The sequence below is a fragment of the Erithacus rubecula genome (assembly GCF_903797595.1).
Source record: "Erithacus rubecula genome assembly, chromosome: 10".
NCBI lineage: Eukaryota > Metazoa > Chordata > Aves > Passeriformes > Muscicapidae > Erithacus > Erithacus rubecula.
Window position 1 is genome coordinate 8524145 of NC_136662.1, and position 23368 is coordinate 8547512.

The following is a 23368-nucleotide window of genomic DNA, read 5'->3' on the forward strand; positions in this document are numbered from 1 at the left end:
TTGTAGGCTTTAAAACAAATATATTATTGTCTATGGAGGAAATCTAGGCTTGGAAATGCTAACCAAAATTGGAAGTAAATTTTTACATGCATTTTCTTCCTCTCCAAATCTTTCCTCTCGGAAATCAGATGAAGCTCCCCTCATGTATTTCATGCTTGATATTCTCTCCTGACCTGGCAATGTAGAAGTGTGATCTAGCATCCAGTTTGCAACTACTTAGCTTCAGTGAATTCATTTAATTTCCAGCAGAGATATTTTGATTGTTTTTTCTTAAGTTTCCTAGTGGATGAAAGCTAAAGGGAAAGGAAAAGTAGGGTAAATATGACTTTGGAGTTATATGTAATATGAAATGCTCTGGACCAAATGTTCTCATCCATACCACTATGGAAATCTCACTGAGTGAATGGATCTACTTCAGTCATACCACAGTCATGAAGATTAGAATTTGACTCTAGATTTTTAAATATTGAAGTTACAAATAATTTTGGGTTGTGAGATGTGATGCCATTTTTTCTTTGTGTGTTTTACTGTTATGGCATTGTCTGCCTTGCCTGCAAGAGGTGGCCTTCAAGCATGAGTGCAACATGGCCATAAACATCTACATAAGGGATCTGCTTTCCAGGTCTGGGTCTTGGATTTTGTCAAATTTGCCCTGAGTGCTCTGGTGAACAGAGCTGAGTTTTCAAAGCTGATGTCCAGGTTTCGTAAGGAGAATTAACTCCATCCCAAGAACTGGTGAACAGAGCTGTTTACATGATTGTTATTTGTTATTTCCTTGCCATCTGAAATCTTGACACCAAATTGGAAGGATACAAAAGCATTACATTATATATCATTAATGTGTGTTTTTCTTTACTTTTTGAGAAAACTGTTGGGAAAGGTAAAATCATTTAGTCATGCTGTTTTACACACCATAAGGAAAGTCTCAGGAAAGCCCTCGACCTGTCAATATATGGGTTCTGTTAATGTTGCCCCAAAGAAATACAAGCTGAGATCTTAGTTTGTAGACCACACAAACAGGCAAACTCATGCTCATAGCATTGGTGCTCCTTCTGGCTATTGTTTACCATTCCCAGAAATCATGTGGGAGCAGCATGTAGAGAAGAGGTGGTTTTTAGAAGGAGCAGAAGCTGTCAGGATGCTGTTCCGTGACACTGAACACTGCAGGACCTGTGGAAGCTAGCAGAGAGAAGCCACAGACTTCTCTTCCTGCCTATGAGTTGCCTTCCTACCTCTCTCCCTGGTCTTCTAAGCAGGCAGTGTTGGCTGTGTGAGGAGTGCTCATTGTATTTTACACTTTGAGCAGGTTGCCTGTAACCATTTGGGCCTGACCTGCAGTTTTTCAAGTTTCTTATTTCAGACTGTGTCCCTACACGTGTGTGTTCTGTGGCAACAGCAACTGCTGCTTTCAGGAGAGGCACAGAGCAAGTTATCTGAGCAGGCATAGTGAGCTCATCAAGAATTTTAAAACTGAGCTAATAGTAGCATTGTAAAGCCTACTGAAGGCTTGTTGCTATAATAATTAAAAAAAAAAAATCATGAAATTCCCTGAGACAAAATGTCTACAGGCAAAAAGAGGGGTTTTCTGCAGAAACCTCTCTATATGGTAGCCCCAGCCATGACAGCAGAATTCATGCTTTTTATACATTTCTGCTTGGTATTTCTGTTATCTAAGACTTCTAAAGCATTTCTTTACTTTTTACTTGTTGGCTAAAATGACTATTTGAACTCTTTAATATAAATTAGGGAGGCATTTTCTGTTGTCATGTGTATGATTTTAATAGGTCAGCCATGTTATCTTTGTGAATAGACTAATTACCATTTTTGTGTTAATGACTTCATGTAGCTTGTCATTTCTATGTAACTTGTCATTTCTGTATAACTTGTCATTTCTCCTAACTTGTTGCTTCTATGAAAATTGCATTTCTAGTAATTATTTTAAACTGACTAGTCCTGCTATTTTTGTTTTGTGAATCACAGTTTGTGAAAATAAATTAATGGTCAACTGTGGACCATTAGCAGAATGTTTGTTCTTATTATTTGGAATTTGTGGTTTGAAGATTGTCCTATTATTATTCTGTTTCTTGTCTGGAAGTTTTTTAGCAGCAGAACTAGCAGGGAGTAATGAATAATCTTGTTTATGGGTGAATAGTCTCCCAGTCAGCCAGGCAAAGAAAAACCATTATTCTGAAAAATAATGAAGAATCTGGTACAAATTATAGAGAAGAGCAAAGGATAAAGGAATGTAGCAATGGTTGACTTACACAGTGAATTGAAAATTTTACTAATATTTCTGGTGACTGGTTCTACATTACTGGTTCAAATTAGCATAGGTTCATCAAAAATAGCTGTTGGTTACTAGAAAAAAATGGGCAGCAGTTCCTTCAGAATGTTCCTTCAGTATGTGTGGCCATTCCTTCAGAACTGTGTGGAAGATCTATAAAAAATAAATTATATCCATTAAAATTATTTTTTCATTACTCAACAGAGAAGTTTGACTAATACTACAGTATTTTCACATTATTGAAACTTTTATTTTAAGAATGTTGAAACATAATTTCTTGAATTTGCCATATATATTGATTTTAGGTAAATTCAGGTGTGTACTGCAACATTCGTTTCCAATGTGTTAGCTTGCAACAAACATTGGATACTTAGTTTGTGTTTAATACACAATGATGATCCAATGTGAAAAGGAAATAAAAAACTGCAAGATGTGAACAAAAATTTCAAAAATTCACAAGCATTTCCTTGTGAATGTATTTTAAGAAAGAAGTTATGTGCATTCTAGGCTGACTGAGAAAATAAAGATTGGTTTAACCACAAAGTTGAGTTTTTCATATTTGGCAGTGTCAGGAGATGAATAGGATGAGCTATTTAAACTTAAATTTGTTCACATCTTTGAAGATAGTTGTTTAAATAGTTGAATATTCACAGGCAATGGATTTTGAACCTTCAGTTGATTTTTGTTGACATGTAAAATGAATGATAACAGACAATAAAACAGCTATAATTAATGCCACAGTGTAGTACAAAGATGTGAAGTCAGATTGACCAAGCTAATTTCTCAGTTTAAACGTTAAAAGTAATTTAAAACTTTGTCTTCCCAAATAAATTGGTTATGGATTTGCCAACATGAAAACTGTGGAATAGTCCCAGTGAAAAAAGTCTACTGAAATTCTGTTTCCACTCAAAAAAAAAAAAAAAAAAAAAAAAAAAAAAAAAAAAAAAAAAAAAAAAAAGCATTAAAAAAGTCATGATTTGTAGGCAGTATGATAATAAGTGGGTTCATTTTTCCTAGGAGAAAAGACATGCAGTGTGCTGTTTTCTCTCACTGCCTGTCTTGAAGTGCTTGTTCATTCAGTGCTTTGTCCTTTTGCCATGGAGAACTTTTATATATTAAGGCTTTTTGTTAGCTTTATATATATATATGCAGGCTTTTTTGTTTAATTTGCATCAATATCAGTACAAAAACAGCTCTGGATTTCAACTTTAGATTGTTAGACACTGAGCACGGATGCAGTCTTACCATACTTGGTCTCTAAAGTATACATTTGCATTTAACTTGGAAATAATGAAAGACTGTAATTCTATCCATTTAGTCCTTGCAGGCACAGCAGGTACATTTTTCTTTCTCTAACTTGGATGTGAAATTATTTTAGCTGCTTCCTTATTCCTTTGTGCCTGAGAAAGCAGTTATATGTAGTCAGAATATATTTTAATGTTAGCAACAGATGGTTTTGTGGTAGCAGATTATTAGCAGCTGAATGCTTCTGAAGGTTTTGTGTAAACTTTGAAGATCAGTTCAACTTCTCAGAAGTCACTCATTAAAAGCATGTATTGGAAGTTTCAACCAGCAAGATCCTCAAATTGGTGACTTTTAGTGTGTAGTCAGGTAGTTTGAAAATCTGATCATAAAAACCACATTGGATGGGATGAACTCTTACATATTCAAAAATTAACAATCCTTAAAATAATATTATGGTGTAGGAGTAATGTGCAATAAGTCCAAATAGGATTCAGCTGCTGCTCTGATTAGACATATATGTTGCAAAGGAATTAAAAACCTTTTTGGGGGCTGCGTGCTGTAGAGATGCAAGATAAATAATTATTTTCGTTGTTTTTGTTTTTTTTTTTTTTAACTTTGCCAGCTGAACCTGTTGATGTGCTAAAAGCATTAGAATTTCACAATTCTCCAGAAGGAGTAACAAGAACAGCAGGATTTTGCACAAACAGAAGGAATTCAAAAGGATCGGATGTTGCTTACAGAGTTTCAAAAACCGCCCAGCTGAGTGCCCCAACAAAGCAGCTGTACCCAGGTAAGATTGGCAGAAAGCTCTCACTTCTCTTCATTACCTTGCTGCATATGTTTTTATATTCTCTAAAGCATGGCATATAGTCCATCTTCAGTAGCACAAACCACTTCTCTTATCCCTAGAGTTGGGACTCTTATGAATGGCAGGATGGGCTCTATCCACCAAATAGTTCAGGTTTTTATTGGCTTCAGTTATAAAACTCTTCATCAAATTGTGTTACTGGAATTGACTTTTAAGTCACATTACCTGTTCTTTCATGATGCTATCTGATGGAAACCTTATTTGATGGCTTTGGCAAGTTTCCACCTGTTACAGTAGTGCATTTAAGAGTAATTGTACATCCTGGAGTAACGCTGCACTGGGAGAAAAGAGTTGTGGTTGACCATTGTGAAATCATTCCCAGAAGTACCATCTGGTAATAATTACCTTAGAATATCTGGGTATTTGGGGGACTAAACAAGGCTAGTTGTGGATAGATGTGATTTTATCTTCTCTCAAATTTCTCTGAAATGAAATAGTCAAATTTTGGGAAAGATTCCTTGGATGTTACAGAGTCTCTTATTTCATTATTTTGCTATCACTTGTCACTTGACTCTCTACTGAGCTGAGACACATGACTTCTTTTCAGTCACTTTTCTTAAACAGCCCACTTTTTCCCCCTAGGATGTTGTGTATTGAAGACTACATGCCCAGACAAGCTGAATTATTATCATCTGCCTTAAGTACTTTGAACATATCTTTCAGATTAGCAGTGCAGATAGGGCAGGTACTCAGTGCTTTGTAATAGTTTCTTTAGCTTGTGTTGACAGTCGTCTTCTTTCTTGTCCATTTTTTTGTCATCGTTTATTATGACATTAGAAGGTATAATGTAAAGTTTATCATGGAAAATCTTTTACCAATGTCAGGAAAAATTTTTACCAATGACTCACCAGAGTAAATGAAGTGTTTTCTATCTGTTGAGCTTTGATCCCTTCAAAATAAGATGTCAAAATGATGTATAAGCATGGTCTATGTTACTATGTTTCAACAAGCTTCCATAAAAAAGTTAGAAATGGATGGAAAGCACATAAATTATCACTTCAGCAGACAAAATAAAAATGTAGGACTGGAGGTTTCTGGTTTAGAAGGGTAGTATGCCATTTAAAGAGCAAGGAAAATTCTACACATTTTGTTTACACATTGTAATTCAAGAAATAAAAACTTGTCTTCAAGGAAGAATCTAGAATCTTTGGAGTTTTCCCACAATACCTGTCTTGGAAACAATCTTATATTTTCTCTGTTGGAAGAAGGAATTCCAAAATCAGAATTTGATGAATTCTTACATGCTTTATGTAAAATGTAAACAAAAAAAACAAAACAAAACAAAAAAAAAAGTAAAAATTATTTCATCTTTTCTGAACTTATAGCTGTATATATCACTTTGTTTACAGGTGGAGGTTTTCCAGAAGATTTTTCAATATTAATGACAGTAAAACCTAAAAAGGGTATTCAGTCTTTTCTTTTGTCAATCTACAATGAACAAGGAATTCAGCAAGTAGGTGTTGAAGTTGGTAGATCCCCTGTATTCCTATTTGAAGACCAAAATGGAAAACCTGCCCCAGAAGACTATCCTCTTTTCAGAACAGTCAACATCGCTGATGGCAAGTAAGTGAAACATTTTTAAATGGAAAATGTATTGCAGACCACTGTATATGTGATTATCCATTTTCAAACAGTTTCCTTAAATATTTAAATAAGTCAGAAACATTGTTTCTTGGTATAGTACAAAATTAGAGGAGCTTTGCAGTAGAATACAGTTCCAGCTCAAATGGTGCATACAGCTATTAATGAAACAAACCACCTTTTTAATCTGCCATTTTTATAAATCAAGGGTGAGGAAATAGTCATAGAAGTTAACCTGACGCAAACTAAACCTATGAAGATTCTTCCTATTTTCAAAAGTCTCAAGCTATTTTCAAAAAGTCTCAAGGAATATTCTCACTAAAAGAAATGTCTGGCCCACTTGTAGGTGGTAGGCAGTGTGAGGGCAAGTTGACAAGACAGCACAGAACTTCTTCTATCCTGGGCCAAACCATCAGATAAATAAAATAATTTTAGATATCTATGTGTAAGAAAATCCTGTATAAGGAAATCCCGTGTATAAGGAAATCAAGAAAGAATAAGCTGGACCATTAATCCCAACAATTCAAGGATTTATACTGTACCACAGTAAAGGATTAATCTCAAACACCCATTGCATTGGCAATGCAGTTGTTAGTTTTTTGTAGCTTTGTAGACAAGCAATCATTTTCTGGGAATGTCATTCTAGTGCTTGTGAAAGGACATTTATTCTTTCAAAGGCTTTTTATTTGCTGTGCTGCAGTCCAAGAGGAGCAGCCACAGTCTTCAGAGATACACAGAAATAAATTTTACTAAAGCAAAAGAAAACAACTCAGAAAGGAAGAATGAAAATTGAACTATAGTAGAATATGTTTATGAAGCAATAAAGGAGAAAAAAAAAAAGTAATTGTCTGCTTGGCCTATTATTACCAGACAATTAAATTATATGATGAATCCTAGATTGATTCATTTCCCTAGCAGAAGGAATAATAAAAAACAAAGCAGCACTTTTTAAATGGACTTTTGCTAAATAACAAAGCTTTGACATAGAATTTCCTCCAAAATGTTGATAAACTGGCAAAAATTAAGAAATAAGAATGAACTTGGTTTGGTACCATTTCCTATAGTGAGACTATACAACTTCTAAATCAACTGCAGTCAATCCTAGGCACAGTGAGCTATGATTTCATGCTTTCAGCTTCTACACACTTTCAAAAGATAAGCCAACAATTTTCTTCTGACTCGGCTATTTTATGAAGGATCTAGGACAACAATCTTCATCTCAAACTGAGATATATTTAAAAAGTGTGAACAGTGTAATGTGCCTGAGGATGCATGGCCAGTTTGCTTTTATAATGGTAGTGTTTAACAGCATTCCAGAGAAAACATGGAATTATAGTTCTGGCTCAGTGATACTGTTTGGCAGTCAGATTCCATTAGCTTCAAGGTGTTCCTTTTGATACACAGACACTCTTTGTAACAATGATCTAAGCTTTCTCTCTGATTTAGGCAACCCTAATGCTACAAATGCCAACTAAAATAATTTGATTCCAGTCTTCCTTTTACCAGTCACTGGTATGACATATTTTGCATTTTTTGCCCTGGTCTATCAAAGATTGTTTAATCTTTTTCTCCATGCTGGATTACAGAGTGGTCTGCTTTTGTTCTTAACCATTTGTCATAGCAGAGACACTCACAAAATTATTGTAGTTATAATTAATGATTATTCATAAAATTTCATAAAGAATGTAGTAGAGTTGGGCAAAACATACAAAACTATTCTCAAATGTCTCCAAAATAAACTCACGTATCAGTACTCTGAATCACTTCATTCACTTTTTTGGTGAATATTATGTAGGCAAGGTTGTTGTTGCAGGAATAGTGCCAAGTATTGGTAAATATATATATGTCTGGAAAAGTATCTATGTTGGAACTGCTGTATGTGTTTAAAAAATCCCTGTAGGTATGGGATACCTTCAAATATGCAAAAGAACATGGTAAAATCTGGGTGGTTGATCACAGAAAAAATAATAAATTGTAAATAATAAATAATAACCTGCTTGGTTAATTATATTTGCACAAATAATTTGGAAAATCGCACACATTCATAAAAAAGAATCTGCTGTCAGATTGCTCAGTCTGTTACAATGTAAAATGTTCACTTGGTTCTAATTTGAGTTTGGTAATATTCTCTGGTTAAAGCTGCAGAGAAGGTCAGTTTGAGCTTCACCTTACAGAGGGTGTTCACAATGAGCTGTGGATCAGACTCCTTTGTGCTGAGGGAAAGAATGTACACAGTGAATAGTCAAACCACTTTGTACACTTGTGTATGTATAGAAGAATGAAATTAAAGGAGATGTCTTACATTTTATCTGTGAAGTAGTTGGTGCACCATCTCTAAACTGATTTACTAAGAACACAGTGACCTAGTTTTAAAAACATAAATTACAGTCAAATTATATTGTGGTTTTTTTTAATAGGTGGCATCGAGTAGCTATCAGTGTGGAGAAAAAGAGTGTTACAATGATTGTTGACTGTAACAAAAAAGCTACAAAACCACTTGACAGAAGTGACAAAGCAGTTGTGGACACCAATGGCATCACTGTCTTTGGTACCAGGATTCTGGATGAAGAAGTTTTTGAGGTACAAATCAATAATGAGCAAATGGAATTGAGTTATTTTGTATTGAGTAAGTTGCTTAATACAAACCAGAATAATTTTTTAGGTCAAATGCTGGTATAAAGTAAAAGTTTCTGCATTATGCAGAAGTTAGGATAGACTGAAATAAAAGAAAACAGGAAAGAGTATTGTTGGAAGATTTGGTGCATTTTCCTGTCCCTTTTGTTGTTACTGGAAGAGAGGTGCTTTTTTTGTCTTTCTGCCTAATATTGAGATACCTGAGATATTTGGGAGAGTTAATCAGGGAAATTTGTGTAGTATGATACTGAATCATTTTCTTTCTGTCTTTTTTAAACATTTGCAGATATATGTGTGTGCTAACAGTATTTGAAAGCAGGGCAGAAGGACTTGGAAAGTTTTCTGTGTAATATGAATCTGTTATAGTGTTTATCCCACTTATTACTCTTTCCAGTAAATGGAACATACTTTGGCAATAAGGACATATATGTTTCCATCATTTACTGGCCAAGAAGTACATATAGGAAGGGTAAAATGCCTTTAAGGAAATAAATGCCTTTTACTAAATCATGAGGCCTTTCTGGGTAGAATCCTGATGTCAATAATTATTTTTACAGACTAATTATGAAGCTTCTAATATCTACACTATTTATATTTATTTTATAACATTCTTATACCAAGTTTACAATTGACACATTTAAATTAAAATTGAAAAATAAGAAATTACAGATTGGTAGTTGTTTTATCTACAGAACATCTGTGCTCTATAAATGTCCACAGTTTTAATCCTGGCTTTAAGCAGAATATATGCTTGAGAAGTGACATAGGTATCAAGAGGGGAAATAGGAATTTTGAGTGTAGCATTGTGGCATTGTTACCTTTGTTTTCCATGGACATGGTGAATTGTGGGCCTTTTGAATATGGAAATTTCTGGGATGATTTAGTGGATGAACCAGTATGAAATGTTTGGCATTTGCAGCCTAGTTCACCTGTAGTTCCCCAATACAGTTTGCACATCTGAGGAACATTATTTTCTTTTTGAAGATGACTTCCACAGTTGCTTTTATCTGGGATGTGACAAGGGTTTTTTGATCTCCTCATGGGATAATTGTTTTCATTAGTATTTCTTTCTTAGCTGAGAAACCAGCTTCCCCAGTATTTGTTCCCCACATAAATAAAAATGAATTCAGAGGGAAATAAAATTAGGTAAACTAAATTTTTTTTAGTGCTTTCCATGTGATTTTAGATCATAATAGAAATTAAAGTGGCAGAGTCTGGCATGTTCTTGCAAAATTTGTAGCTATCCTAAAATTTGTCCCAAAAGGAAATGCACAATAGCTAAACATGGATTGGTTGTTTAACTCAGTGCAATCCCTGAATAAAAATATCTGTGTGAAGTTTCAGAGGTGCTGAAATGATTGTACATGCCAGTTTGTAAATAATTTTTTATGATACGTGCATAGAGGGAGATATTTATCATTTACCTTAAAAGATGGAAAGGGATGTGGTAGAATGCAACTATTTTTTAGTGAGCATCTGTTGAAAGAGTTGGTAAAGTTGGATGAAGACATAACTTAGCAAATTTAAATTAGCACTTTAATCAGAATTTCCAGATTAATTGAAGAAACCCAAAAATAACTCTGCAAGTCAAACTCGTGTGGAGTTAAAATGGACACAAGGATATAACTTTACAGAATTTGCTAGAATGAGTTAAAATTACTTTTCTCTGAGGGTGTTGTCACTTGTGGAAGGAGAGAAAAGGAAAGTAGTGGTATCTGGTTCTCTGCCAGATTTTTATTCTGAAATCTGGTACACTAACATGGCAAATCAGTGCTTCAATTTCAGCTGAGACCCACTAAGGAGGAGTCTTTGGACTCACAAAAGAAATTGTGCAGCTGTCTGTAAAGTCAGTTTAGAGGCTGAATCTTAAGATTCAGTACTTAGAACAGCAACATTTCTACCTTTTTTAGCCTCACTGTACATTTCTGAATTTCTTCAATGATTAGGTTTTCTTATTCAACTGAGTGCACCTCTCTTCTCTTTTTTTATTCAGAAAAATCAACTGCCACCTTGTAAGGCTATTCTTGAAATTGATGGGGGTTTAGATTAAGTGTCAAGTCTTTCTTAGATTAGAAGCTTGCAATCCTTGCTTTTGGGATAGGTTTCTGCTTTCTTTGTTGCAACCACCATGGAATAAATCATACCTACATTCAATTATCTAAATTTGTAGGTAAAAATGTGGATTTTGAAATTAGAATGTACCTCAAAGTTTAAACAAAATACTGGGCCACATACATTTTTAATGGATCATAGAATCATAGAATATCCTGAGTTGGAAGGGACCCACAAGGATTCTCGAGTCCAACTCCTGGCCTTGCACAGAACTCACCAGGAATCACACCATGTGCCTGAGAGCGTTCTCCAAATGCTTCTTGAACTCTGTCGAGCTTGGTTGTGACCACTTCCCTGGGCAACTGTTCCAGTGGCCAAACATGCTCTGGGTGAAGAACCTTTTTCTAATATCCAACCTAAGCTTCCCCTGGCACAGCTCCATGCCATTCCCTTGGGTCCTGTCACTGTCACCAGAGCAGACATCAGTGCCTGCCTCTCTTCTTCCCCTCTTGAGGAAGACACATATTGCAATGAGATCTCAACACTGTCTCCTCTTCTCTAGGGTGAACAAGCCAAGGGATTCTGTTCTAAGTCTGGCCAAACTAAACATAATCTAGTTCATTTGAGTTTGTCTACTGTTTCTTTACTCTCTAAACAGCATTCGTTTTGTTTTATTAGCAAAAATTTATCCATCCGTTAGTTACTGCTGCTACAATTTCTAAAGTTTGATTGCTGTTCCCTGAAATCTAACCCTACTTGGAAGTGTTGTGATTGTGTGTTAAATGTTCTGTTTTTCTCATTCATGGTGTCTCAGAGTGACATTTGGTGATTTCATGGGTCTCCTTGTTAGTATTTCTGTTATGAGCCCTGCTGTATCTTGAGACCACAAGAGTCATTTAAGATACACATAACACAGTGTGTCTTATTCTGTGTGCAGGAAATTCCAGAAGTTATCTGGTCATGACATTAGATTTGACTGTTTAAGACCTAAAAGTGTTTACTAGAGACTTCTCATATGACATGTACAGTCTTTGCTAGTTTAAATGTAGGAAGCCCCAAAAAACAATTACCTTTTGCTCAGAGTGTCAGAAGGATTAGTCCATGCATCACAGAGATTGTTTTATCTTGAGTAATAATGGTATTTTTACTCATAATAATAATAATATGACCAATGATTTGGTCATAGTGGGGCACTCTTCAGTCTCCTCAAACTGAATGGAAATTTAAAATGTTGAAATAATAACCTGTAGGTACTTATAATGAGCTCTCAGACTTCAGTGACCTACTAATTGAAGATGATACTCTTTCTTTTTGGTCTTGAACCAATGTGTGCAGCAGAACACAACTGCACCAAACCCCATTCCATCTCTAAGGTAACTCACTCCCATTGAATCAGGTGTACAAAAATGACTCCAAAACACTAATTATTACATTACATTATTGTGACCTCTTAACAACTTGATTTTGAGAAAGGAATTACTCCTTCAGTCATATTGCTCTAACATATTTGCATGGATCATTCATTTAGAAGCTTCAGAATAAATATTGTTCCTGTAAGGAATGTTTCATGCTTACTTTCAAACAATGTTACATCCCCATGGCTCAAATCTTCTTTTTTCCTAATTGTTTTATTTTAAGTTTGTAATACAAGATTTAGCTAAATTGAGTTCTTCGTCATTTTCTTATATTTTATTTTTGTTCTTAATATTAGTCTGTGTTTTCTAGGCAGTTGTCCTATCTGTGTTCTGATTCTGGTAGTCTGACTGTTAGAACACAAGAATATGTTATAGCACACTGGCAAATTTTAAGTGCATACATTTTAATTGGTGTGACATGACCTCATGACATAACTTTCTTATGATTATCAATAATTTCTGAATAAGTGAGCATACTGGGTATCCAGAGATCAGGTAGATCACTGGAAGAAGGAAAGGGCTGATTGGTGTCCTGAGAACAAGATAAATTGCTGCCAAATTTTCTGGTTTTGTATATACAAAACACAAAATATTCTTTGGTAGGTTTACCTACTGGTGCTAAAGCTAAGAGGCATTTTTTTAGTGGTGCTGTCAGGAAGATTCTGGTTTAGCTGTAAAAGCAAGAAAAAATTATCTAAAGTATTTTTTAAGTCTAGTGGGCAGCTGTATGTTTTGCATGAGAAAATTCCAATTTGCAGTTGCCTGCTGCTCATGCCTGAATATAACTGCTAATCTGAGATTTTACCTTGTGCTTTGTTAATATAGAAATCAATATGATGTTAAAAACAAGACAGTGAATTCAGCAAGCACTAAGCATCAGGTGCATACAAATGATGAGAAGCAAATTATAAATTGTGAATGTGTCTTAAAATAATAAAATTATGCTGTCTAGAAACTGTATTATTATTAACTGACAAATTATGAGACCTTCATTTATACTGCTAAGCCCTTGCTCACTGAAGTGAGTCTTTTGATATCAGTGGGACTAATTTGCAAATGCTTGTTTTTGAAAGACTGTCACAACATTCCTCAAACTTTTATATGTGTCTTTTGGAATTAATGTCTTCTGTGTTTTCAAATACATACTGCAAGAACAGCTGGTTTGTAAATGCTTTCTGCAACTAAGAGAATTCCCAAAATGCAAACCAAAAAAAAAAGGAAAAAAAAAAAAAAAAAGAAGAAGAAAAACTGAGTGAGATGCTGATACATGGCACCTAGTAAAGGAATTTTGAATTGTATCCATTGAAATATGTTTGTAGCTTAAATGTTGTATAAATAATAGGAATCTTTTTATTCTTTGCCAGCTTTAAGGATTTGTCACTCCTCATTTAGTACTGTTGGTGTGAACAGTACAGGTTTTTTATAAGTATTGTATAATAAGTTAATAACTAACAGAATCTTTATGCAGATATGTCTATATAGAGAACTCCTTTTTTTTCCTTCAAACTCTCACATCAGACCAATACCATCATTTTTAAGTCACTTTGCTGTAATTGAGAATAACAAGACAAAACCTGATGTATAAGACTCTTATTTAAAGCCAATGAAAGCTTTAACAGCACAGACTTTATGAATTAAATCCTTGCAGTAATACTTGTTAATAAAGGATTTAGATTTTGATACTAGGCATTAAACTGTTCCCATGAAAAAAAACGGTAAAACACTTGTGTAAACATGGGATTCCTATTTAAGGAGATAGGAATAGCTGAGTGAGCAGCTGGGGATGGGCTGAGGGTGCCCTGGCAGCAGTGTGGGTCAGCCTGCAGCTGAGGACCTGTCCCTCACATATCTGTGAGCATGGGAACCCCAGAGTGCAAGGCAGACTGCAGCAGAATGAGGAGAACTTCACTGCTGCTCAGGTTTGCTGTACAGAGCAGCCAGCCCAGCATGGAGTGTGGAAAAGGTGTCCTCAGTATCCTCTGTTTGACACTGCCCTGTGGAGCTGCACCACCAGCTCATGGAGACACTGCCAAAATTATTACCACTATAGTAATTTAGTAATTGCTGCTGAGCCACTGACTGTCTGTGTCAGACTAAAATAATTGGAATCAGCCTTTTAGATATCAACACCAGAGTAAGTGGCACCAGAGTATTGAGCCCTGAGAAGTAAAAAAACCACCACCAGAAAAAAGTAAAGCAAAGCAGACAAATTTTTTCATTTCAGAGACACCTAATAAAAAACAGAATTTCTTACAAAAAGCTTTGCCTTGTTTTGTTTTACTTTATTCTTTTTTATCTCAAAGAATGGTGATCTGGTGTTTATTAATATTTTATAGTATTTCCAAACATATGTTCAATAAACAAAGGTAGATCCAGTTTCACTTTCTTATTTTTGGAAGCAGGAGGGGAAGAGAAGAAGGCAAAGTTCTGGTAATTGATTGGGATTAAAGTTCATTTTCAAAGAATGTTCCCAAGAAACAAAGGAATGGTCATTTAACTAAACTTTCTGTATTTACATTTAAAATTAAAAACCTGAGATCAAAGAATGCTTCATGCTGCATCAGCTTCAAAAAATCTAACAGATAGGATTTATTATTACCTCATTTATTATTGTGTCTAATACATTTCAGTTTTAAACAACAGATGTAAATAAGATTTCAAAGATACACAAAAATGTAAGAGATTTGTAGATCTTTTATCTAGGAAATAGGATGTCCTTGAGCACACGTTTGTGCCTGTGTCTGTGTACACTTGCTGTTGCATAGGCATTGTAGTAACATCTAATATCTCAGCCAAGAATTGCAGTTGACTTTGTGAACAGTTATGTTTTGAAGGTCAAAAATTATAATTAGATTATCAACCTATTTTTTAACCAAGCTGAATTTATCCTTCTATAAGCATGGAGTTCAAAGAATCAAGAAGACACTGATTTCTGTGGAAACTTTGACCTGTACAGTTTTCTGCTTTCACAGTTTATTGTTTTTACAGTGCTTCATTCTGGCACACTCTAAATATCTTTCTCCAGCTATATTATGCAATGGGCCTGAGTTATGGAATATTATATTAAAAGCTCCTGGAATTCCTCAATCCCTCAAATCTTTGCAGGAAGATTAAATGAATTCTGCAGCAGGTTTTTCTAAATTCTATAGTAATAATATCCATGCTGTCTAGACTTTTGTTCTTTGGAGTCTATAGCTGTACTGTCACATAACTAATTAGAGAAAGTTGGCACAAATACCCAGGTTATGGTATTTGTGCTGATTTCTGCTGATCTACTGAAAAATTCACTTTGTAATTTTTAGACTTAGCCAAAATATTAAAATGAAAGATACTGATTTTGTTCTTCTGAGTTGATTTAGTGCTTAGCACTTTTTTTTTTTATTATCATTTATGCAGACATCTTTAAAATCTAATTATCCTTATAAGCACATTTTATACTATTTGGTACTATTATTTATACTATTTATACTATGGTACTAATTTTATCCAGTGTGAATCAGGAAGATGTATTTTGCCAATTCTAACCATTCACTCTAGTTGTAGAAAGCAGTTTTAAACCTCTAATATATAAATTACTCATGTAATTAATTGCTGGGAGGCTTTTTAGTTGATTGCCTGGCTGGTTGATTGGTTGGTTTTTGTTTTTTCCCTTCAGAGCTTTTGAGTAATGCTCACTTGCTATTCCCTGGATAAAATAACTTTCTCCTGGCAGGGTCATTATTTTATTAAGATTTTTGTAAAAGAGATATCCCAAAATCTGCCTCTGAACTGTTTGGGTTTCTTGTAGAACTAGAGAACAACTAGGCCATTAAAATTTTACAGACTGGAAGAAAACATTAATTTCTGCACTGATTTCTTCATACAGTGCCCTTATAGCCTTCTGTGAATTTTTGCCTTTTTAGCAATGTGGCAGTTGATAGTAGAGATGTCTTTTTTCAATGATAGAGACTTTTATGCAATAAATAGACTATAAATAGACTACTTTATGGTTGTAATTCTCTAATGCACCATATTTAGAAAGCATTAGTAAGATTACCTAGTTAGAACGAAAAGAGGACATTTCAAGAAGACAGATAATATCTAAAACTTTTTATTAAGTCAATTAAGGCAATAAGCAGCCATTAACATTTATTGATATAACATTGAAATAATTAGTTCCTTACTAGTCAGGCCCTTAATGATTTACATCATTGAGAAAATGTGACACCATATCTTACTGGAAATTTTCTTTGTTCCTATTTCTGCTGTGGAATCTAAGGAAGACTCGAAAAATTTGGAATCACACGTAGCAATTATTACCATGAGGCTAACTAAAGCAATAATTACATGAAGATGTAGCCGAAATTGGGAAGAGAGCTTGTTAGTTTACTGGTTTCCTCCAACTTTGGTCTCCATTTTCTTTTTTTGTTATTCAACACTGCATTTTTCTAGTGTTGCACTGTTTTACTATCAAAGCTGTTTCCAGCGCAGATACCCCACCTTGTGCATTATTGCTTTGAGTTGTTCATCCAGTCCTGGAGGCACACATACACATACATTTTCTTGTTCCAGGATGTCACTGTGGAATGTCTGTGAGATTCACAGAGGAATTTTCAATGAATGAATTCAGCACACACTTCTCATTCTTGGCTGGGCTGTACCTTGTAGTAGAAGAGTTGATGTGAGTGAATGTGTGTGCAGTTGTTCCAGCAGGCAGGAGTTCTACTAATATGAGCATATTCTCCTTCTAGCTCTCTAGCATGGTTCTCTACTTTTGCTCTGGCATGCAACAAAGAATTGAATAGTTCCTTAATCAAAAGAACTCTTTTTAGTACTCTTGGAGGATTCTGCAAAGAATAATTTATTTGAGGAGTATCTCTTAGAAGGAATCCTTCTGTACCTGGTTTTCACACTAGGCATAATTGGTGCACAAGATATTTTAGGATTCTCAGGCAACTTTTATAATATAACTATAAGGCCGATTCAACAGCCTCTGATTTTAATTATGAGCATATCCCTGAAATAGAGAGGAATGAAAGCATTCATAGAGTTTAACTATTTTTATTCCACATTGTAATGAATTATTGAACTGTGAACACATTGCCTTTGTGAGTTATATGTTGGCTTTGACAACAACTTAGTGCCTTTTCTTATAAAGAATTTAGGATCTAAACTAAGTATTAAGATTTAAAATTGGTCCACTTTATTTCCAAAGTTAATTGTTAACATTAGATAGAATACCTTGCTGGATGTTCTCCACTGCCTCTGGGCAACTGAGATGTAGCTTTCATCTTTCTTATCCCTGATTAGCAAGTTACCTTAAATATCTGACAAACCATTGTTCTAAGGGTTATCCAGGATAAAAAAAAAGATTGTTCTGAGGCAGTAGGTTATGATTCTCAAAGGTGAGCTAGGCTTGTAGAGATCTTTGGGGCAAGTTAAGGATGCACTTTGTTGCAAGTATTAATATGACAAAGTGGCTGTGTATGTCTGCCTGATACCTCACCACACCTTCTCTGCATCTGCCTCCTGCTGTCGTCCCCCTTGCCTCTGACACCAAAGCATGGTGGATGACAGGCTCAGCAGAGACATGAAAGGCTTTACTTCTGTAACATGCTAGATAGGCACTTCCAACTTTGTGAAATTGTCTGAGCAGCCTTAGCCAACAGATGTGGTCATGACATTTTCATAGAGAGGGAAGAACTGTCTATACACAGTACCCTTTTGTACTTCCTTTTTTCTCTATGCACTTTTCAGAATGCTTTAAGGATGCTCAAGTGTATTTCTACATTTTAATCTATTTTTCTTTCTCCTTCTCCATTTTTTGCTCTCTTGCTTTCATCATTCTACCCCATAAGACTTCCTTTTTTCCTGAAATTTTCATATAAGAAGACATATGTATATATGTTTAGATACCTCAGTATTTTATACAGATCGACTATTGGAATTCTTAATGACATATAATTCAAAGTTCTCAGGATTTGTGCAAGTAGATCTTTATGTGCCTCATTTATGACTCCAGGTCATAAAATACGACTAGATTATTTGTAGTTATTTGCAAGAAACTTTATAAAATTATATTTTGGTCTCACAAAGTCAAGCAGTTACAATCAAAGAATGTGTTTGTAAAGAAAATTCTGTGGAAAATTTTCAAAGAGAACGAGTGTAGATTTGTCCAACAAATGCCTTAGAACTGTAACTAAATCACAATAATGAAATCTGCAGTAATGTGTGTGCAACTTCTTGAGTTGATATGATTGGCCTGATCTGAAAGGAAAACTCTTGGACTATTCTAACAGTACAGCCAATACTTCACAGAACAAAATATTCAAAGAAACAATTTAATTAGCAAAGACAGAAACTAAAAACAAAAAATAGAAAAGGGAAATGAATCATTTACTGTAAATATTTTTATAGCACATCTTGAAGAAAAGAGAGGGAAATTAAATTTGGGATTCCAAATGTAAAATCATTCGGCTCCTCAGTAAACTTCTCACACATGAATAGCCAGTAGCAATTAATGTATTCTGTAAAAATGTATGTATTCTGTGCAGGATTTCTGAGAGCCTCCATCTATGTGGAGCCATGACAGGCAGACAGGCAGGGCTGGGAAATACAGTAAATGGATCAGGAGCAGCTTTAACCAATTTAGGGACGTTTAAGCCAAGTGGTAACAGCATACTGAGTGCTTCTTGCAAACACACAATCCAACAGAACTCAGTGCCAAAATTCCATGGCATTGAAGACCAGTACAAAGCTCCAGAGTACTGGCTGTATTCCTGGACCTGTGTTCTCTTAGGCTCTCTGACTAAACAGTAGTTTCAGTAGTTTGGGCACAGCTCCTGCTGGCTGGCACTCTGCGGACACTGAGACCTGTCCAGGCACCTCAGACAGCCAGGAATGCTCAGGGCCAAAGAGCAGGACCATGACTTGAACTCAGCAGGGTGAGGACAGAGGTTCTACACATCCACGTCTACGTCTCCCAAAAGGGGCACTTACCTCTATTGTCTTACACTTGCTTATTCTCTGTCATTTTTTCCTCTGCCTCACTTGGTTTTAATGTGGTTGGTGAAAGAGAAAGGGCAAAGCACTTTGGAAACACTTTGCTGGAGATGGGGAATGTGTATCCCAGGCTGACAGTGACTACAAAACCTCTCCAAGCATTTCAGCTCTTGAAGGAGTCATGGAAGAAATCAAAGGGGGAATTTTTCTCTATGTGTAGTAGGTTTAGTAAGATGTTCAGATCAGGAAGCATTAGTGAATTAAGGAAAATAAAGGTGATAGTCCAGAATTGCTGACAGAGAAACAAACTGCTGCATTTGTAGTATTTCTGGAAGCTTAGAAAAAAATATTCTAAATCTAAATTAATATGAGACACACATGAGTGTATAAAAGTGAAGTGGGCTTAGAGTACTGAAAAAAGCAGACTTGTAAAATATAGCCATTATGTGCTATGAAACTGTTTCCTACTTTATTACTGAAAAATTAGTAAAAAAGTTGTAGGGCTAGTATAACTGCAGATTATTGATTGATTGATTTATTTTCAGATTGAGGAGATTTTGCTTATGTCTCTATTTTTTCATTTTGAAAGGAAGGCATGTTGCAATTATTATTTACTGGTTTAAAATATTCTTCAGTTTTAATTTGTTAAAGGTTACTGTTGTGATAGATGTGAAGTGATTCTGGAAGTATTGAGAGAATTGTGAATTTCCCATCTGTAGACTTTCATCACTTATGATATCTTGTCTTTAAAGACAAAACAGGCACAGGTATAATAACAAAATACTAATTTCCCCCTATTTTGGGTAAAACCAGAAAAAAATTATGTTAGAAGTACATAAATCTTAAAAATCACCCTCTTGTGGGGAAACAGTGAGAAATTGAAATTAATGGGTTTTGACCAAGAGCGTGTGCCAATTTCCAACAAACTTATTTTTATGCGAGCATAAGAAGCTCCCAGATGAGAAAATTTATAGTGGAAATGTTGGCAGGAATTAACCTAATGCTGCTTAAATAGTACCACTATGTTAATAAATGTGCTGGATACCAGACAGCTTTCTGTGGAAAATGATAAACATACAAAGTCTCTGTAGGGCATCTCAGCAGAGACATTTTTATTATACAGAATAGTGGGTCTCTTTCTGTGATGTTTTTTTTTATGCATGATATTTGGGAATATGGGGGCAAACCCAACATTTTTTAGCAGTTACATTTTCTGAGCACATTCTATAGTGTGTATTTACACAGTGCTCACTTAATTATATTTTATTCAAATAACTGTCTCTGGTAAAGATTTTTTTGTTTCATTTCATTTAATTGTCTCCTTTGAGAATGCATGTGTGATGCAAACTCAGAATTATACTGTTGATCACTTGCATGCTGAGCTGCATGCTGGTAATAGGAAGTGCCCTGAATTAAATCTTAGGAATTTAGACTGATTCCCAGTGAAGAAGTAAACAAACAGCATGAAAATCACAGATCAGAACTTACACCTTCCCAGTCTCTACTTTAAAAGCCAGACATGATTTTAAGCCAGAATTTTGCACCTAGTCCATTTGGTATTAATTTTCATTGTTTTGCCATGTGAACAATACCTATTTTTCATAATAGCAGCAGAAATTAAGTGGATATGTTATTTATAACCACAGATGGAAATATCTGAGCATTATGTGCCTGGTTTTGTTTCTGAATGCAAACTGTGTGCTCCTGATGAACTGTAGACTACCTTTGGTTTTGTGACTCAATCTGCATATGCTTTCCTGCAGGGTGAGATCCAGCAGCTGTTGATTATAGCTGATCCCAGAGCAGCATTTGACTATTGTGAGCATTACAGCCCAGACTGTGACTCCCCAGTGCCCAATGCTGCTCAGGCTCAAGACCCTCGGGTTGATGAGGTGAGTAATCACTCATGTATTACTGGATTTATTGCACATTAGTGGTTGTGCTGCAGAAAAGTTACCCAAGAAACACTTCCAGCTAAATGGCACACATTATTCTAGAGGGGAAGAAATCAGGTTGCAGGAGTGCATTCATTTTAGCTGTCCACTTATTTATGGCAAGCATTTGAAGAAACCTATCAACCTGGTGGTATTTGAACAACCAGCATTCACAATAGAGTTAAACTGTAATTCTTTTAAAAAATTATAGCAGTATGAGTTTGTTTACATGTGTATTTATTCTTCCTGTGTAGGTTTATAATTTTACTGATGCTGGATATCAACAAATGCCACATTTGAAAGACATGGGAGCTTTGAGTATCCTACAATTGTAAACTTCTTCTGTTAAAAGTGTCCTGTTTTTTAATAAGCTGCATGCACACATGCATGTGCACACAAAAGTATTTCAGCCAGTTCCACTCATAGGAGGTAAACCAACAAGGACAAAAGGGAGTAGGAATTTTTCCCAGAAACATGAAACATATTTAGAGAAACCATTAGTCACTGTAGGCAGTTCTCACTCCCACAGAGTAATTCACCAAGGTCAAGATAGTTCCTCATATGAGACCTCTGAGCACTTGTGTATATTGCTGTACACATTCTGAGTACTTGCACTGAGCAGTGTAAAGGGAAAAGCTTTTCCAAAATGTAACAAGTCATAACTGAACTTGGCTCTGGACAGCCAGTATGCACACCATGTGTGATCTGACTGGTTATTACTACTGATTGCTCAAGAGATCAGCATTAAAAACTTGCTGAATTGTTCTTAGATGTCTACGTTGAGCCTGTTTTGGGACTGAGGTTTTCCCAAACACATGATGATTTTATTTGTTGTTACTATTTATTCTGACTGAAAATTATATCAGCAGGAGGCAAAGGGCCATAGGGTGCAGAACTTCTTTCAGAGGGACTCCCTCCCACATCCATTCCATCTGAGGTGTAGTTCAAGATGTGTCAGGTCACCTACACACAGGCAGAGGACTTTACACTGCATTACAGTGTGTGGGGTCTGGACTTTTCAGGAGGATCCCAGAGGACCTGCTGTCCATGTGCCTGCATACCTGGATCTCCATATTCCAAACCAGAACAGATTGAAAGCATATTGCTGGTAATTTATGCAAAGGGAAAAAAAAAAAAAAAAAAAAAGATAGGGAGATCTAATTTTTTTTTTTTTTCATAATTAAGTTTCAAAGAAAATTTAAATTTTGCTTGGGAACTTTCCTGGACTTTGCTGCGATTTGGTTACTCTTCAGTTTAGTGGTTTTTAACGTGTTTTTCAAAGGCCTCTTTTTCCCTCTTGGTAGCAAACAGAGTTTGTTGGAGTATCTACAGACAAAAAAGTAAAATCAAATATCTTAATTTGTAGAGTAACATTTTAAAATTAATTTAAAAACAAATTGAAAAGCACTCAATGTTTAATAAAATGGAGAACTGCTGTTTCTAATTATTTAATTTTTCACTGAGACTATTGATTTGTTTATTTTGCTTAGTTTTCTGATCTAAGACACAATTTCTTTGTTGTGCTCCATGAGTTTATGTGCCACTTTGCATACATATTCCCAGTGAAGTCAATAGAGCTCTTCAATGTGTAATGGTGATCTAAAATAATCACATCAGTAATGCTCCCAACGTGATAAATATGCAATTGAATAAAGGACTGACTGAATTTATAGAATTATAGAATTGTCTGCTAAATAGTAAAAAAACCCCAGCTTGTTGAGGCAGGCTACTTTGCTGTCTTTTGAGAAGCAGCCTGTCAAACTATAGAGATAATTTATTTTAAGGAAATAAATGGAACAAGCTTTATTTAGGTACTGAAAGTAGTTATAGAAGATATCAGTGCTGATTTTTGTAAACTGTAATTTCAAAACTAAAGAAGATGTTAAAAATATATTTCCAGGTAGTCTATAAGGAAAATTATTGTTTTAAAATGCTTGATTACATGTTTTGAGTAGACTAAACCTTTGATTAGTCATATCTAATAGAATTTATTGACTTAGACTTTTGCAAAGCTTCTGACTTGTCAACATATGATATTTCAATTTTTTAAAAAAGGCATTGTGTGGTAAAGTACTTGACTGACAGATTCAAATCTGGGTGACTTATTTCAGAAATTACTATGAACAATGAGCTGTCACTGAATTAAATTTTTAATACAGTTTCCTAGTAATTGTGCTAGAAATATAGAAATGTGTATAAAATGGATGGCATTAAAATGTCAGAGTCATGATACTGCAGAGAAGTAAGCAGTGATGGGAACACAACTAAGGGCAATGTTACACACATACAAGCCAAAGAAATAACTGCAGGGCAGACATGATGGACTCAGAAGCACACTGCAATGAGAGTCTGCATGCATATGGCAACAGAACAA

The 23368-nt window shown here is 35.2% G+C and overlaps 1 protein-coding gene across 2 annotated transcripts in view; it reads left to right on the forward strand.

Moving 5' to 3' along the window:
• The window catches only part of COL11A1 (collagen type XI alpha 1 chain), a 128171-nt gene that overhangs the window by 11212 nt on the left and 93591 nt on the right, over window positions 1-23368 (forward strand). For both annotated transcript variants that reach the window (XM_079314065.1, XM_079314064.1), the window contains exons 2-5: window positions 4152-4319; window positions 5747-5960; window positions 8396-8558; window positions 20824-20952. In XM_079314065.1, coding sequence (XP_079170191.1) covers window positions 4152-4319; window positions 5747-5960; window positions 8396-8558; window positions 20824-20952 — 674 coding nt within the window. The remainder of the gene's footprint in view (window positions 1-4151; window positions 4320-5746; window positions 5961-8395; window positions 8559-20823; window positions 20953-23368) is intronic.